Source organism: Musca vetustissima, unplaced genomic scaffold (assembly GCF_032173495.1).
Source record: "Musca vetustissima isolate MV318-11 ecotype Yass unplaced genomic scaffold, APGP_CSIRO_Mvet_v1 utg8171, whole genome shotgun sequence".
NCBI lineage: Eukaryota > Metazoa > Arthropoda > Insecta > Diptera > Muscidae > Musca > Musca vetustissima.
Window position 1 is genome coordinate 8,689 of NW_026885074.1, and position 16,673 is coordinate 25,361.

The 16,673-nt window shown below is 37.0% G+C and overlaps 1 protein-coding gene across 1 annotated transcript; it reads right to left on the bottom strand.

Annotated features, from left to right (window-relative positions):
- Positions 1–451: 451 nt before the first annotated feature.
- Positions 452–15,283, bottom strand: LOC133332189 (uncharacterized). Its single transcript, XM_061540570.1, has 3 exons — positions 13,894–15,283; positions 1,749–1,879; positions 452–484 (listed from the first exon to the last, which is right to left on the bottom strand). Exons 1-3 carry the CDS (start codon positions 15,281–15,283, stop codon positions 452–454), a joined length of 1,554 nt encoding a protein of 517 aa, XP_061396554.1.
- Positions 15,284–16,673: the final 1,390 nt, after the last annotated feature.

Below are 16,673 nucleotides of genomic sequence, written 5' to 3' on the forward strand. Positions count from 1 at the left end.
TCAACTTTTAATCATCAACTGTTCTTCATTTTCTTTCTAACATACTGCTGTTCCTACTGCCACCGCTGCTCCTGTCGTTATTAATACTCTACAATCCTTTTCATCCAAAATGAGAATAAAAAATCCCACCGCCGGAGCAGCACAATGCTCGAAACCAACTTGCATATGGAAAGTTAACGGAATTGGTTTAGCGCACTTCATACCTGGCAATGTGGCGTCGATTTTTTTTTTTGTGAATTTCCTCTTAAAAAGTTTTTCCATTTACAAAATTGCTATTAAGTTGCAGCGCTGAGAAGACGAAGAAACAGAAGTAGAGGAAGAATATGAGATACCCAAAATTGAAGAAAAAGCGAAATATTGTCACATTTATTGTTTGGAATTTTTGAGTATGTTGAATGGCGGGTGCTGAGATGGAAGGGAAGGGATTGAATGTAGAGTAGAAGTAAAACTATCAGTCCACAAAACTAATGGCTGTATCACCGAGCTGCAATTATACAGGGTTTAAAAGGAAGGTGGGATAAGGTAAAAACGGAAAGGGAGATAAGTAGCAGATGGCGTATAACTAATGTCAGCACGTATACGCTCTTGAGTACCAAGTGGCGTATAACAAATGTCAACACATATACGCTCTTGAGTAACAACGATTTTCTATAAAAAATATTTTTAGGGTCTACCATAAGTCGTGGATTTTTTAAAAATTATTTTTTAGGGTCCAACACAAGTCGTGGATTTTTTAAAAATTATTTTTTAGGGTTCTACACAAGGCGTGGATTTCTTAAAAATTATTTTTTAGGGTCCTACACAAGGTGGGGATTTTTTAAACATAATTTTTTAGGGTCCTCTACAAGGCGTGGATTTTTTAAAAGTCATTTTTAGGGTCCTACACAAGGCGTGATTATTTTTTAGGGTCCTACACAAGGCGTGGATTTTTTAAAAGTCATTTTTAGGGTCCTACACAAGGCGTGATTATTTTTTAGGGTCCTACACAAGGCGTGGATTTTTTAAAAACTATTTTTTAGGGTCCTACACAAGGCGTGGATTTTTTAAAAATTATTTTTTAGGGTCCTACACAAGGCGTGGATTTTTTAAAAATTATTTTTTAGGGTCCTACACAAGGCGTGGATTTTTTAAAAATTATTTTTTAGGGTCCTACACAAGGCGTGGATTTTTTAAAAATTATTTTTTAGGGTCCTACACAAGGCGTGGATTTTTTAAAAATTATTTTTTAGGGTCCTACACAAGGCGTGGATTTTTTAAAAATTATTTTTTAGGGTCCTACACAAGGCGTGGATTTTTTAAAAATTATTTTTTAGGGTCCTACACAAGGCGTGGATTTTTTAAAAAATATTTTTGAGGTCCTATACAACGTGGGGGTTTTTCAAAAATTATTTTTGAGGTCCTATACAAGGTGGGGATTTTTCAAAAATTATTTTCGAGGTCCTATACAAGGTGGGGATTTTTCAAAAATTATTTTTGAACCCGCGCCAATTTTTTACTCCAAAAAGATGACTTAAGTTCAATCGCTTTGCTATCTGCATCTGCCTTAAGTGTCTCTTATGGTTCCACTTAGTCAGCAAGTCAGTTAGTGAAATTGTCATTTGGATTCCTCTCTCTCTCTCTCTCTCTCTCCGCCAGTTAGTAAGTAATCATACCTTGTTAGGTGGAGGCAAGCATCTTTCAAGTCATATGCATACACCTGAATATTCCCCTACACCTACACACACATACACTCACACTTTCATACATACCTCGCAAAATTTCGCGCCATAACGTGGCGGTGGTGAATCACAAAAACGATAACGATTTCTGGTGCCACCCAAACAATTTGTGGAACAAGGCGTCCATTCGCTCCATGGTCCCCAGCCACCAGTATCGGATTCTGTAAACAAAAGTCAAGAGGAAGAAGAAGAAAAAAATTAGTGTAAAGTGAGGATGATATGGAGAAGATGTCGCTGACATCGTTGATAGCTATCTGAATAGCAGGAACGTCATGGAATTTCAAGAATTGCACGGTTGACCTATTTCCTGGGCAGAGACGACGACGACGCGGAGGCAGTGTCACTTAAAATAGCTTTGTCAAATAAAAAAAAACACAAAAATAATAACAAAAGTTTTTGTATTATTTGCAAAACTTTGTTTTATTTTTTGTTATGGTGCCTCCTTTAACCCGGAACCCTTTTTAGCTGATAAGTAAGTAGATTTCCTCATTTCCCTCGTTGTTTTCTTATTTTTATTTGCTTTGCAGATCAATCTTTTAGTGGACGAACAATAGGCTGCGGATTTATCTTGATGTGGGGGAATAGAATAGAATATTATTGCAATTGTTATATTTGGGTTAAATCGGATTGATATCGTTTTCCATGAACCCACACACACAAAGAAAGAAATCGGCATTTACCCTCAAATGGGAATTTGTTTAGCCTAGGATGTCACATTTACTTTTGTGATGGTAGTACAATAGAATATAGCTTCAGGATAAGAAATTAATTTCTTTATAATGGATAGGATTTTTTTCTACGAATTTTTATTGGAAGTTTTTCGACATTTTTAAGAATTTCTGCAATTCGGAAATAAACACAATTTTTAACGCTGCAAAAAATAAGTTCGTCGATTTAAAGAATATTTTTAGGCTTTGAAGAAGTTCTAAGCCTTTTAAATCATATTTTTAGCAAGGGAGCTCTCGGATATGCAGAATATTTTTAGGGACTTCCATTTTGTTCTGGGACTGTATGAGAATATCAAAAAATGTATACGGCGCGAATATAAAAAATTTTGTTGGCTCCAAAAATGTTCTTGAATGTGAAGAATATTTTAAAGAGCCTCAAGGCGAAATCATATTATTAGGAGGCTCCAAAGTTAATCAATTTGAGGAAAATAATTTAAGGAGGCTTCAGAATTATTCCTGAAACTCAAAATCGCTTTCAAAGAAAATTTATATTTTTAAAGCATATTTTTAGGCGGCTCCTGTGAATCTCTTGAATTTAAAGAATAATCGTAGATTATATCAAAGAAATCTGGACTTCATAATCTGAAGAAATTCGTGAAGTTCGTAGAAAAAAAAAATGTTGGCATATTTTTCGAAGTCTTAAGAAATTTTCGGAGCATTAAAAAAAGAAGAAATTAGATATTACAAATATTTTTTGTGCGGGTTTTGAGGAGTTTAAAGATTTAGAAAGGTATAGAGAAGTTCATAGATTTTTACGAATTTTTGATATGGCTTGGTGAATTTTGTGGATGCATTCTGAATATATTTAGAGCTACGTCTATTTGTTCAAATTATGTTAACAGGCTTCAATAACGTCCTTAGTATCCTGGTAGGGATATTTAGTTGCATTGTTTCAGTGTGGCGTATAACTAATGTCAGCACGTATACGACATGTTCGAGAATTATTAAAGTGTAGTTTTAGGAGCCCCGTATTAATTCTAAAATATATATCTTGGCATGGACATGTACTAGAGCCTAACAGATATTTCTGGATTTTCAAAATTATATTTAGACTCCATAAAGTTTTGGGTTTCTTAAGACTCTCGTTAGGGGGCTTAGAAAAAGTCTGTCGATTTTTTTAAGTTCATGATTTTTGCTTAGAACTTGCATATAATTTTAAATTGTTGATATTATATTCAAGTGACCACACCGAAAATCGTGGTTCGTTGATTGAAGGCATAATTTGAGAAGGCTTGACAAAAATTCATGCAAGAACTTTATTAGGAGACCTCACAAATGTTCGTGGATTTTTCTGAAAACATTTAGGGGTTCTCTAAAATGTAAGTATTTTGTTTTATGTTTTTTATACCCTCAGTCTTATGGCTAATGAGGTTATATACACTTTTATACGTTGAAAATGTGCCTCATCAAAATATTGGTTTTAGATCCCATGTTTCTTTGGACCAAATCCGTTTTAGAAAATTTGGAGTCGATTTACACATGTCCGTTGTTCGTCTGTTTGGCTGGCTGGTGCGCAGGAAAACTCTCGAAGGAAATAATTGATTTCATCCAAACATTGCACATCTTAATATTTCTTCCAAACTTAGGTTAAGTTCGAAGATGGGTAATATCAGTCCACTCCTTCTGGTACCTCCCCCACAAAATGGTCAAAATTATGCTAAATATTAATTTTATAATAACAAACCGAATATCCAAACCTAGATTAAGTAGGTTAGTGGTACCTCCCCCACATAGGGTCAAAATATTCAATATTTATGAATCCAATATCACGCTAATGGAATGTCCGGCTTGAACCAAACTTTGCACAATCTATTACCTTTACCAATCCTAAATCAAGTTTGAAAATTGGACCCATTGGTCCTCTCCTTCTGGTACCTCCCCCACAAAATGATCAAAATTGTATTAAGAATTAATTTTATAATAACATGCAAACGAACTATCCGATGTTAATGAAACTTTGTACAACATATTATCTTTACCAAGCCTAGATGAGGTAGGAAGATGGGACCCATTGGTCCACTCCTTCTGGCACCTCCACCACAAATGGTCAACATTTTCAATATTTGTAAATCCAATATCAGCCGAATGGAATGTCCGATGTGAACCAAACTTTCCACAATCCAGTATCTTTACGAAGTATAGATTAGGTCCGAAGGTGGTCTCATTGGACTCATTGGTTCACTCCTTCTGACACCTCTCCCATGAATGGTCAAAATTTTTAATATTTATAAATGCAATATCAGGCGAATGGAATATTTCATATAATCAACCAAACCTAGCACAACCTACTATCTTTACCAACCTTACATGAAGTCCGAAGACGGGACCCAGTAGTCCACTCTTTCAGGTACCTCCCTCACAAATGGTCAATATTTTATAAAATTTGATCGACACTAAATCCGAAACATATTTCATATATAAAGCTAATAATAAAATCTGTGTGTAATTCCGTAGACCTCCGCAAACCAAAGGCTGGGTGTATATATCTGTCGGCAACACCGACTGATGTTCCCAGATAATATGAATTTCATTACGAGTATCTGGATGGTCTTGGACCTCAAATAATAGTTTAGGGTGCCTCACATATGTTTCGATGTTAAACATTATTTATGAAGGCTATTTTTGGGTCTTCCAAATCTGTTATAGACCATTTGAAAATATTTTAGGTGGACTCATAGAAATTCGGGAATTGTTAAAAATATTTCTGGCGGTTCTAAAAATGTTCGGGAATTTTTAAGAATAGATTAGACTTTCATTTTCAGGAAATTTCACAGAAGTTCGCGGATTTTTAAAAATGTATATTGCTCCAAAAATCTTCGTAGTACATATTAAGAACATTTTAAGGACGCCTGTTGGTGTTTTTTTAGATGTTCATAGATTTGTCACAATACATTTTAAGAAGTTCGAAGAGTTCTTGGAATCATTTTTACAAATTCTCACTTTCGAGTCCCTCAGAAATTCGGTAGGAAATGCATACATTTTCAGGAGGTCATGGATTTCTAAAAAAATTTGAGGGCATCGTACCGAGCCTTTCAAAAAGTTCTCAAATATTTTTATGGGGACTTCAAAGAAGTTTGCGGAGTTTTAAGAATATTTTTAGAAGGCTCAACATTTCTTATGAGGATCGTAGATTTTTGAGATTCTATATAGAAGCACAACATATAGCAGGCAGAAGCCTGAAAATCGGTCGAGATTTAGATATAGCTCCCATGTATATTTTCGTCCGATTTAAGGTAAATTGTGTACCAAAGTCCCTATATATTTTTCGATTGGGAGGAAATTTGGCATAGCGTAATGAATAAGGTCTACAATGATGTGTGTTAAGTTTCCTGAAAATCGGTCGAGATTTAGATATAGCTCCCATATATATTTTCGTCCGATTTAAGGTAAATGGTGCACCAAAGTCCCTATATACCTTTCGATTGGCACGGAATTTGGCACATCGTACCGAATTAGGTCTAGAATGATGAGTGCTAAGTTTCGTGAAAATCGGTTCAGATTTAGATATAGCCGCCATATATATTTTCGTCCGATTTAATGTAAATGGTGCACCAAAGTCCCTATATTTCTTTTGATTTTCACGAAATTTGGCAAAACTTACTGAATTGAGCCTAGAATGATCTCTGCCAAGTTTCCTGAAAATCGGTCCAGATTTAGATATAGCTCCCATATATATTTTCGTCCGATTTAAGCAAATGATGCACCAAAGTCCCTATATATTTTTCGATTTGCACGGAATTTGGCATAGCGTACTGCATTAAATCTAGAATGATGTGTACAAAGTTTCGTGAAAATCGGTTCAGATTTAGATATAGCTCCCATATATATTTTCGTCCGATTTAAGCAAATGATGCACCAAAGTCCCTATATATTTTTCGATTTGCACGAAATTTGGCATAACGTACTGAATTGAGTCTAAAATCATTTGTGTTAAGTTTCATGAAAATCGGTTCAGATTTAGATATAGCTCACATATATATTTTCGTCCGATTTAAGGTAAATGGTGGGTCTTTACTGGGTCTTTCAAAGCATATTTCTAAGCGTATATAAAAAATCCGTAATATTTTTTATGACATGCAAAAGTTCATACACAAATTATTTGCATATTTTTCGAAGACTCTAGAAAAATCGGGAGCATTAGAAAAATAGGCGTTTAAGCATAGCTCCCATATAAGGGTACCCCCAATTTTCGGTATTTTGAGGTTCTTGAGCGTATTTTTCAACCGAATTCGCTGAAATTTAGTACTTTGAGTTATTATTGGGTTGCAAATCTCCCCACAAAAAATTATAAATATAGGTCCATTTTTTCAGACAGTCCCCATATAAGGGTACCCCCAGTTTTCGGTATTTTGAGGTTCTTGAGCGCGTTTTCCAACCGAATTCGCTGAAATTTGGTACTTTGAGTTCTTATTGGGTAGCAAATCTCCCCAGGAAAAATTATAAATATCGGTCCACTTTTTGGGATAGCAGCCCTATAGGCGTACCCCCAATTTTTCGGTGTTTTGAGTATTTTGGTCGCATTATTTGACCGAATTTGCTGTAATTTTTTATTTTGAGTTCTTAATAGGTACCAAATCTCTCTACAAAAAATTATGTATATAGGTAAATTTTTTCGGTAGCCCCCATATAAAGGTACCCCCCAATTTTCGGTATTTTGGGGTTCTTGAGCGCGTTTTTCAGCCGAATTCGCTGAAATTTGGTACATTGGGTTCCCAATGGGTACTAAATGCCTCCACAAAAAATTATAAGTACAGGTCCATATTTTCTGGTAGCCCCCATATAACGGTACCTCCTAAGTTTCAGTATTTTTGGGGTTTTGGTCGTCTTTTTCCACCGAATTTGCTGTAATTTATTATTTTGAGTTCTTAATAGGTACCAAATCTCTCTACAAAAAATTATGTATATAGGTCCATTTTTTTGGGTAGCCCCCATATAAGGGTACCCCCCAATTTTTGGTATTTTGGGGTTCTTGAGCGCGTTTTATAACCGAATTTGCTGCAATTTGGTATTTTGTAGTCGAATATGGTAACAAATCTCCCTACCAAAAATTGTTAATATTCACCCCCTTTTTGGGCTAGTCCACATATAACCCCTTTTTTTATATTAAAATAGATATCTGATTAGTTCCGCGTTTTGAGTTTGGATCTAAGACTGTGTTGTAATAATTTCTCCTGCGGAGGATAGCGAGATAAAAAATTAGAACGTAAGGTTCGATAATGAACTATAGCCGCATTTAGACCTAGCCCCTGTGTGGAGGTTCCAGAAGTAGTGGACCGATATTCCCCATCTTTGAATTGGAACTAAGTTTGGAAGAAATAATAGGATGGGCAAAGTTTGGATGAAATCTAAAATTTTCTGAAACGGATTTGGTCCAAAGAAACATGAGGCCTATGTTGGTATGTTCCCTATATTTTCATTTCAAGTACTTGTCATCATATCTATAGAGGAGGAGGGTACCCAAAATTCGGCCCGGCCGAAATTAACGCTTCTCCACTTGTTATAGTTCTTATGGGTGAACTCGCAGCACATATTTTATAGTTAGCTCACTATTTCAACGGGTGATGAAAATAGCTACCCCGGGTAACACCGCAGGAAGGTCAGTGTTCACAATTGAGATGAAAAAGGGACCAAGATAAGCCTGGACTTCGCCACGTTAAAAATTCGTCGATGTCCATTGATTGGGCAAGCAGATGAGGCAGCTCTTAGAGTGTTTGAGAGAAAAATTCTCCGAAAGATCTATGGGCCGATCTATGCGAGTATTGCCGTCGAATGGTCCATGAGTTGGGCCATCTATTATCGGATATCGACATAGTCAGAGTCATGTTGTGAGAATGAAAGAGGATTCCCCCACTCAAAAGCGAGCCAAGTGATGGTTGACGCAGAAGTAGAAGACAACATACCGGAAAAATATTATTTAAAAAATCCACGCCTTATTGGACCTTGAAAAAAATTAAAAATTTCTTTAAGTCTCTAAAAAATTACGAATATTTTTTCCGGCCTTCTGAAGTTCGTCAATTTAACCTCGCCTGATAGAACCCACATTTACCCTTATTATGTATATATGTGTGTGTGCATGTCTTCACAACTACATGTGTGATGGTCTATAAGAAATTAAATTCAACCATCCATCCGCAAAACAAAACCCCAGAAGTATGAGTAAAGGTTTTGGGGAATCTTTGGCCTGTCTTCCTGCAAAAACAATGGCGCTGAACATGCATCCGGTATTGTTTGGAACGCATTAAAATATGAAAGCCACATGCACACACACATATGCACATAGCAACTCCACATATCATTGTTGCATCTCAGGACAATATCCATGCAATTCGAGCATGTCATTGAATAGAAAGCTCATCTCCACCCCCGAGACTTCGCACTTCGCAGAATAAGTCACTGAGGCATCAAGTCAGGAACCATAAAGACAATGTTGGTGTTTTGACTCCCAAAAGGGATGAAGCGGGAGATGCTGACTGATACCAAACAATTACATTAACACCAATACACAAATATGGCTCACAGCTCATATAGATAGATATTGGGGGCATTAGGATGTGGCAGGACAGACTGCTTATGGTTCATGGGGCTGTGGTTATAACTATGTGTGTGTGTTCCTATATCTCTGTTTAAGTGCATTTCGGGTTCATGTCAGTGTGGCGCTGTAAAACAATTGCTGAAAGGCTAAAGCGACATGAAATAAAGCGGATAATCGTTCCGCAACTGCCATTATACTTCGGGGAGAGGTCTGCGGGCGGCGGTACAAAGAAAAACAAAACAAATCGGGAGCAGAAGAACATCAGCGACATAATGACGACACTGAAGACTGATGACACACACACACAGATATGGACGAAAATGACAATAATGCCGGGTAAGATGAACGAAGTGGGACGAAGCAAGGAGCGAACAAATCCTGTCATATGATGTAAATGCAAGGCAAGGCAAACACTGTGTATTTTTTCGAAAGGATATCAGGCAGACAAGAAACGACAACAAAGGATATGTTCAGAACCAAACAACGAGATTATGTGACACACATACAAACACACACATACACAAATGTATGTGGGTGTGTGTGCACCACAAAACCGATAAACACTTTCATTTCATAATGGAAATTATTCTTAAATCAACCAAATGAGTCGGAGGCCTATCTGCCGACATAATATGAAATCGGGAGCCAGTGGAATATGAATTGAAAAGCGGGATAGAGAGGAAGAGCAGAGAAAGTGTTGACGATGAAAGTGAAAATAAATACGCCATCATTATTTAATTGAAATCTCAATGTGTCTCTATGTGTCTCTGTGTGTAAAAATTATTCATTCAGATTGTTCCGGCAAATTGAACTTCTATGGCGAAAGGCGAATGAATTAAATTTCGTCTCATTAAATTTATTACACATGAACTCCTCTTTAGTATCCTTTGGGATTTAAGATGGTGTAATGAAAATAAAAACATATTGACTTGTAATAAAAAAAAGGATTTGAATAGGAAATCAGGAAAACATGTCGCTAAGTTCCGGACCGGTCTGATTTTTTACACTCTTTACCATGAGATAGACATTCATAATACCTAAAAAATCGATTGGGACTTTTATTTGGGTGATATCTGCAAGTACAGACACTCAAGTTGAAACGGGGGACCAAGGGTCTTGAAAATATCGAAAATAACGGATGATCTTTGTATGGAGGCTATTCCAAAACATCGACGGATATTGATAATTTTTGATATGAAGATTTTCCACCCAATGAGAACCCAAAATATCAAATTGCAGCCAATTCGGTTGAAAAATGTGCTCAAGCTCCCAAAATATCGAATTTTTCGAAACACCTATAATGAGGCCTACACGAAAAAATGCACCAATATTTTTAGTTTTTAGTTAAAAGATAGGGTACTTAATGCGAACCCCAAATACCAAATTACAGGCATTTCGAATTAATGTACCTTCCGATATTTGCAAAATACCGAAAATTAGGGGTACATTATAAGGGCGGCTACCCAAAAAAGGGCACCAATACTTATAATTTTTGGTAGGGAGGTTATCCACCCTATGAGAACCCAAAATACCAAATTACAGCCAAATCGGTTGGAAAATGTGCCCAAGCTCCCCAATAATATCGAAATTTTCGAAGCATCGCTAATGGGGTCTACACGAAAAATTGACCCAATATTCATAATTTTTAGTACGGAGATTTTCCACCCAATAAGAACCTCAAATACCAAATTGCAGCCAATTCGGTTGAAAAATGTGCCCAAGCGCCCCCAAAATATCGAATTTTTGGTGTTCGGTTATTTGGGGCCTATATTAAAACGTCGTCAGATATTGATAATTTTTGGCAGGAAGATTTGCTACGCAATGACAACCCAAAATACCAAATTACAGCCAATTCGGTTGAAAAATGCACCCAAGCGCCCCAAAATATCGAAATTTTCGGAGCATCGCTAATGGGGTCTACACGAAAAAGTGTACCAATATTAATAATTTTTGGTACGAAGATTCTCCACCCAAAGAGAACCCAGAATACCAAATTGCAGCCAATTCCGTTAAAAAATGCACCCAAGCGCCCCAAATTCCGAATTTTTGGGTTTCTTCTTATATGGGACCTATATTAAAACGTCGTCTGATATTGATAATTTTTGGCAGGAAGATTGTCTACCCAATAAGAACCCTCAATACCAATTTACATCCAATTCGGTTGGAAAATGTATCCAAGCTCCCCAATAATATCGACATTTTCGAAGCACCGATAAAGGGGTCTACACGAAAAAGTGGACCAATATTTATAATTTTTGGTATAAAGATTTACTACCCACTGTGAACCCCACATAGCAAATTACAGGCATTTGGAATGAATGTACCGTCTGAAATCCGCAAAATACCGAAAATTAGGGGTACCGTTATAAGGGGGACTCTCGAAAATGTATGCCAATATTGATAATTTTTGGTAGAAAAATTTAACATCTGGAGATAACCCAAAATACCAAATTGCAGCCAATTCGTTTGAAAAATGTGCCCAAGCTACCCAAAATACTGAAATTTTCGAAAATCCGATAAAGGGGCCTACACGAAAAAGTGTTCGAATGTTGAAATTTTTTTGGCAGGACGATTTGCTACACAAGGCGAACACCAAATACCAAATTACAGGCATTTCGGATGAATACCCTGTCTGAAATCCGCAAAATGCCGAAAAGGGGTACCTTTATAAGGGGGGCTACCAGAAAGAGTGCACCAATATTGCTAATTTTTGGTAGAAAGATTCGCCGCCCGATAAGAACCTAAAATACCAAATTACAGCCAAATCGGTTAAAAACCCTGCCCAAGCCCCCCAAAATATCGAAATTTTCGAAGCACCTATAATGGGGCCTGCTCGAAAAAAGTTTACCAATATGTATCATTTTTGGTAGGAAGATTTAGTACCCAATGTGAAACCCAAATACCAAATTGCAGGCATTTCGGATGAATACCCCGTCTGATATCCTCAAAATATCGAAAATTAGGGTTACCGTTATATGGGACCTACCCGAAAAAGTACACCAATTTTTATAATTTTTGGTGAGAATATTTGGCAGACAAAGAGAACCCAAATCACCAAATTACATTTAATTCGGTTTAAAAATGTGGTCAAGCTACCTAAATTACCAAAATTTTTGAGGTATCGTTAATGGGGCCTAAATGAAAAAAATGGACCCATATTTATCATAATGATGTAGGATGATTTTCTACCCAATGCGAACCCCAAATACTAAATTGCAGGCAATTCGGATGAATACCCCGACTAAAATTCTCAAAATACCGAAAATTAGGGGTACCGTTGTATGGAAGCTACCCGAAAAAGTGCACAAAATTTGATAATTTTTGGTTGGAATATTCGACACCCAAAGAGACCCCAAAATACTAAATTACATCCAAATCGGTTGAAAAATGTGCCCAAGCTCCCCAAAAAAATCGAAATTTTCGAAGCACCTATAATGGCGACTACTCGAAAAAGTTAACCAAATCTTATCATTTTTGGTAGGGAGGTTTTCTGTCTAATGAGAACCCAAAATATCAAATTAGACCCCATTCGGTTGGCAAGTATGCCCAAGCTCCCCAAATGATCGAAAATCGGTGGTACCCTTGTACTTGGTCCAATATTCATAATTTTTGGTAGAAAGATTTATTATTCTATGAGAACCAAAATTTTCAAATTACAGTTCATTCTGTTGGAAAATGTGTTCAAGCTCCCCTTAATATAGAAATTCGGCGGTACGCTAAAAAGTGGACCGATATTGATAATTTTTAATATGAATGTCATATACTCAATGAGTACCCAAAATACTAAATTACAAACAATTGGGTTGAAAAAGTTTCCATTACAGCAAAATCGGAAGGTACCCTTCTATGAGGGCTATCCCGAATCTTTGGGCAATGTCGATAATTTTTGATAGGAAGATTTGTTTTTCCATGAGAACCCAAATTATCAAATTACAGCCGATTCGAATGAAAAATGTGCCCAAGCACCCCCAAAAACCGAATAATTGGAGATATCTCTATATGGGACCTATCCCGAAACATGGTCCAATATAAATAATTTTTGGAAGGGAGGTTTGCTGCCCATTGCGAACCCAAAATATCAAATAAGAACGCATTTCGTTGAAAAATAAGTCCAAGCCCCCCAAAATATTGAAATTCGGATTACTCTAAAAGTGATCCAATTTGGATAATTTTTGGTAAGAAGATTTTCTACCCAATGAGGACCCTAAATACTAAATTATAGTCAATTCGGTTGAAAAATGTGCCCAAGCACCCCAAAACCCGAATTAATGGATATACCTTTATATGGTAGCTATAACGAAACATGGTCCAATATTGATAATTTTTGGTAGGCAGGTTTCCTGTCTAATGGCAACCCAAAATATCAAATTATAGCCAATTCGGATAAAAAATTTGTTCAAGCTCCTCACGATATCAAAAATCGGAGGACCCTAAATACTAAATTATAGTCAATTCGGTTGAAAAATGTGCCCAAGCACCCCAAAACCCGAATTAATGGATATACCTTTATATGGTAGCTATAACGAAACATGGTCCAATATTGATTATTTTTGGTAGGAAGGTTCCCTGCCTAATGGCAACCCAAAATATCAAATTATAGCCAATTCGGATGAAAAATGTGCTCAAGCTCCTCAAGATATCAAAAATCGGATGTACCCTAAAAAGTGATCCAATATTGATAATTTTTGGTAGGGTGAGTTTCTACCCATTGCGAATCCAAAATACTGAACTACATGCAATTCGGTTAAAAAATGCGCCCAAGCCCCCCAAAATACTGAATATACTGGGCTAAACTTATATGGGTACCTATACCAAAATGTGGACCCATAAATCCCGTTTTCGATACCAAATATCTTAGGAATAGGATTATATATATTTTGTGTAAAAATCTCTATGATAACATTTCCGGACTTACCCTTAACCGGCAATGTCGGCACACAATCCATGCGAACATCCGCCACCGCTCCCGATATCGCTTGGGTCACATAGACAAAACAGTATTCCACATATTTTTCGGTGAACAGTTCACAATTAAAGTACAGCGAATATTGATTTTTCACCACACGCTGTTCGGCTATATAATGCAAGGAGGTCGGTGGCTTCAGCGAGGCCACATCGGCTCTCAATTTGGCATAGACTCTCACCCGATCACCTTGCTCCAAAATACAACTGGGATATTCATAGAGTACCCCAATACCCGTATGCGGATCACAGGGGAAAATACTCCTTGCATATACGTTGAAAACATATTTTTCAGACCAATCGACGGAGAGGAAGCGTCGGGTTATAGGTAGGTGGGGAGCGGGTATCATCGGCCGCAGCTGCACTGCATAATTACCGGCCAGGCCAAAGAGGTCGCAGGATAGTTTGAAAGATTTCTGCTTTGGAAATCCTCGCACCTGTTCGGCAAAGAGGATACTTGACTTGGTGATATTGTGGGGCATCAGTTGGGAACAGTTCCGCTCCTTGCCACAGTAGATAAGTTCAAGCCAAAATTCGGGAAGGTCCTCACGTTTCCAGGCATTATCGCAATTGACTTCGGGAAAGCGTAGGGTGACCTCCACGGGTCCATCGGGGTAGGTGGTTAGGCGCACTGGACTAACAATCATTTCGGCCGAGGGCCATCGTACATCTAGGGTCTGCCGCAGACGTTCATCGGTGGCGGGGATTAATGTGGTGGTGGTTGTGGTCGTCGTGCTGGAGGTTGTTGCGGAGGTAAGGGTAGGGGATGATGAGTCACTTTGGTTGGAGGGATTTTTATTGGTAATTTTTAGGTTTGAGACCAATTGCATTTCATAGAGACCACCCCACATAAAGGTCTGACAGGGTACCGCCACCTGGGTAACATTATGCCTTGGATCCGGATAGACGGGTATGTTTTGAACGATTTCTTTACGCCTTCTTTGTAAGACCAAGGAGTCATTCGTGCGGGAGGATGTGGTTGAAGTGGCCATTGGCGTTGTGGCATCCGTGACCCCCTCACCCAATACGTCCTCTTCTTCAACATCGATATATTTACTAATGACCAGGGTATTTGTTATGAAATTCTCCACTTCGGGCACGACAGAATTATCGGATGTAGCCTCCTGATTATTGATGGTACGTGATGTTGTTGACACTGCATCCTGCTGGCTAGGTTTCCGACCACCACCACCTCTTAAGGTGCTATTTACATAGTCATCGGGTGAGAATTGTATCTGTATGTGCAGATCTCCGCTGAGGGCTGTAAAAGTGCTTGGAGTCATGAGGCGACCCTTGCGAATTGCCAACACGTGACCTTTTTTCCATTTGGTCCATCCATTCATTCATTGATGACATTCACACCGTTCGGTTATTGGATTTATTGGTGGTGAGCAGGAGGTTTTTTCGTGATTTCCATGGATGGGAGAACGATGCGGAAGATAAGAAAGAGAAGAGAAAAAACATTCAGGTTAGCATTATTTCAGATGTACTTCTTAGACACTACATAAAAAAGTAGATACGCAAAAGGATTAAAACAATAAAATTTTGCAAAAAAGGTGGGTGGGTGGTTGTAAAAAATCACCCCCATCCTCCTTTCACCCACCCACCGAACACAGACACGTCATGAAGAATCGCCATAAAAAAGGGGTGTAAATAATGCTATTAATGGCTTTATTTACATCGAGAAAGGGCGGAATGATTTATTTGATGATTTTTTACATTTTCGACAAAAAATGTCGTAAATGTCAAAAATGTCGCATATGTAAAAAACTGTCAAAAACTCAAAGAAATTTAGTAAATATTTTTCATTTGGGCTAATGTGCTGTCGTTTGAGGTTTACAACCGCTAAAATTTGTAAAAATCGAAAATGTCGTAAACTTGTCAAAAACCTGTATAAAACTAGTTTGGCAAGGGCAATCTCATTATTTCGAGTTTTCTTCATATTATACATCCTAGGAAGGATATTTTAAACATTTTTTTGCGGTTCAAAACCCAAAAATTCGCATTGTCGCAAATGTAAAATTCTGTAAAAAATGTCAAAAACCTCTAAAAATTGTAAAAATAGAATATGGTTAGACATATCTGGTGTAGTTATAGGTTTAAAACCGCTAACATTGCTAAATTTTTAAAAATCGAAAATGTCGTAAACTTGTAGAAAATGTATAAAACTAATTTGGGATTGGAAATTTATTTATTTGTTGTTTCCTTCATATTATAAATCCTAGGAAAGACATTTTAAACATTTGTTTGCGGTTCATAACCCAAAAAATCGCCTGGTCGTAAATGTCAAATACTGTAAAAAATGTCAAAAACCTTAATGAAATTATTTAAATATTTATTATTTCAGCTAATATGATGCCGTTTGAGGTTTACAACCACAAAAATTCCGAAAATTGGAAAATGTCGTAAACTTGTATAAAACTAAGTTGGGAAGGAAAATCTCATTATTTGTACTTTTCTTTATATTATACTTCTTAGGAGTGATATTTTAATTTTTTTTTTTTACGGTTTAAAACCCAAAAATTCACCTGGTCGTAAGTGTCAAATACTGTAAAAAATGTCAAAAACCCATCCAAATGCATAATTAGTAATTATTTTAACATAAACATAGTGGTTTGAGGTTTACAACCAATAAGATTTGTAAAAAATTTCAAAAATGTCGCATGGTGTAAAAAATGTAAAAACGTCACATTTGTAAAAAAATGTCAAAAATCTAACGAAACAATTTAAATA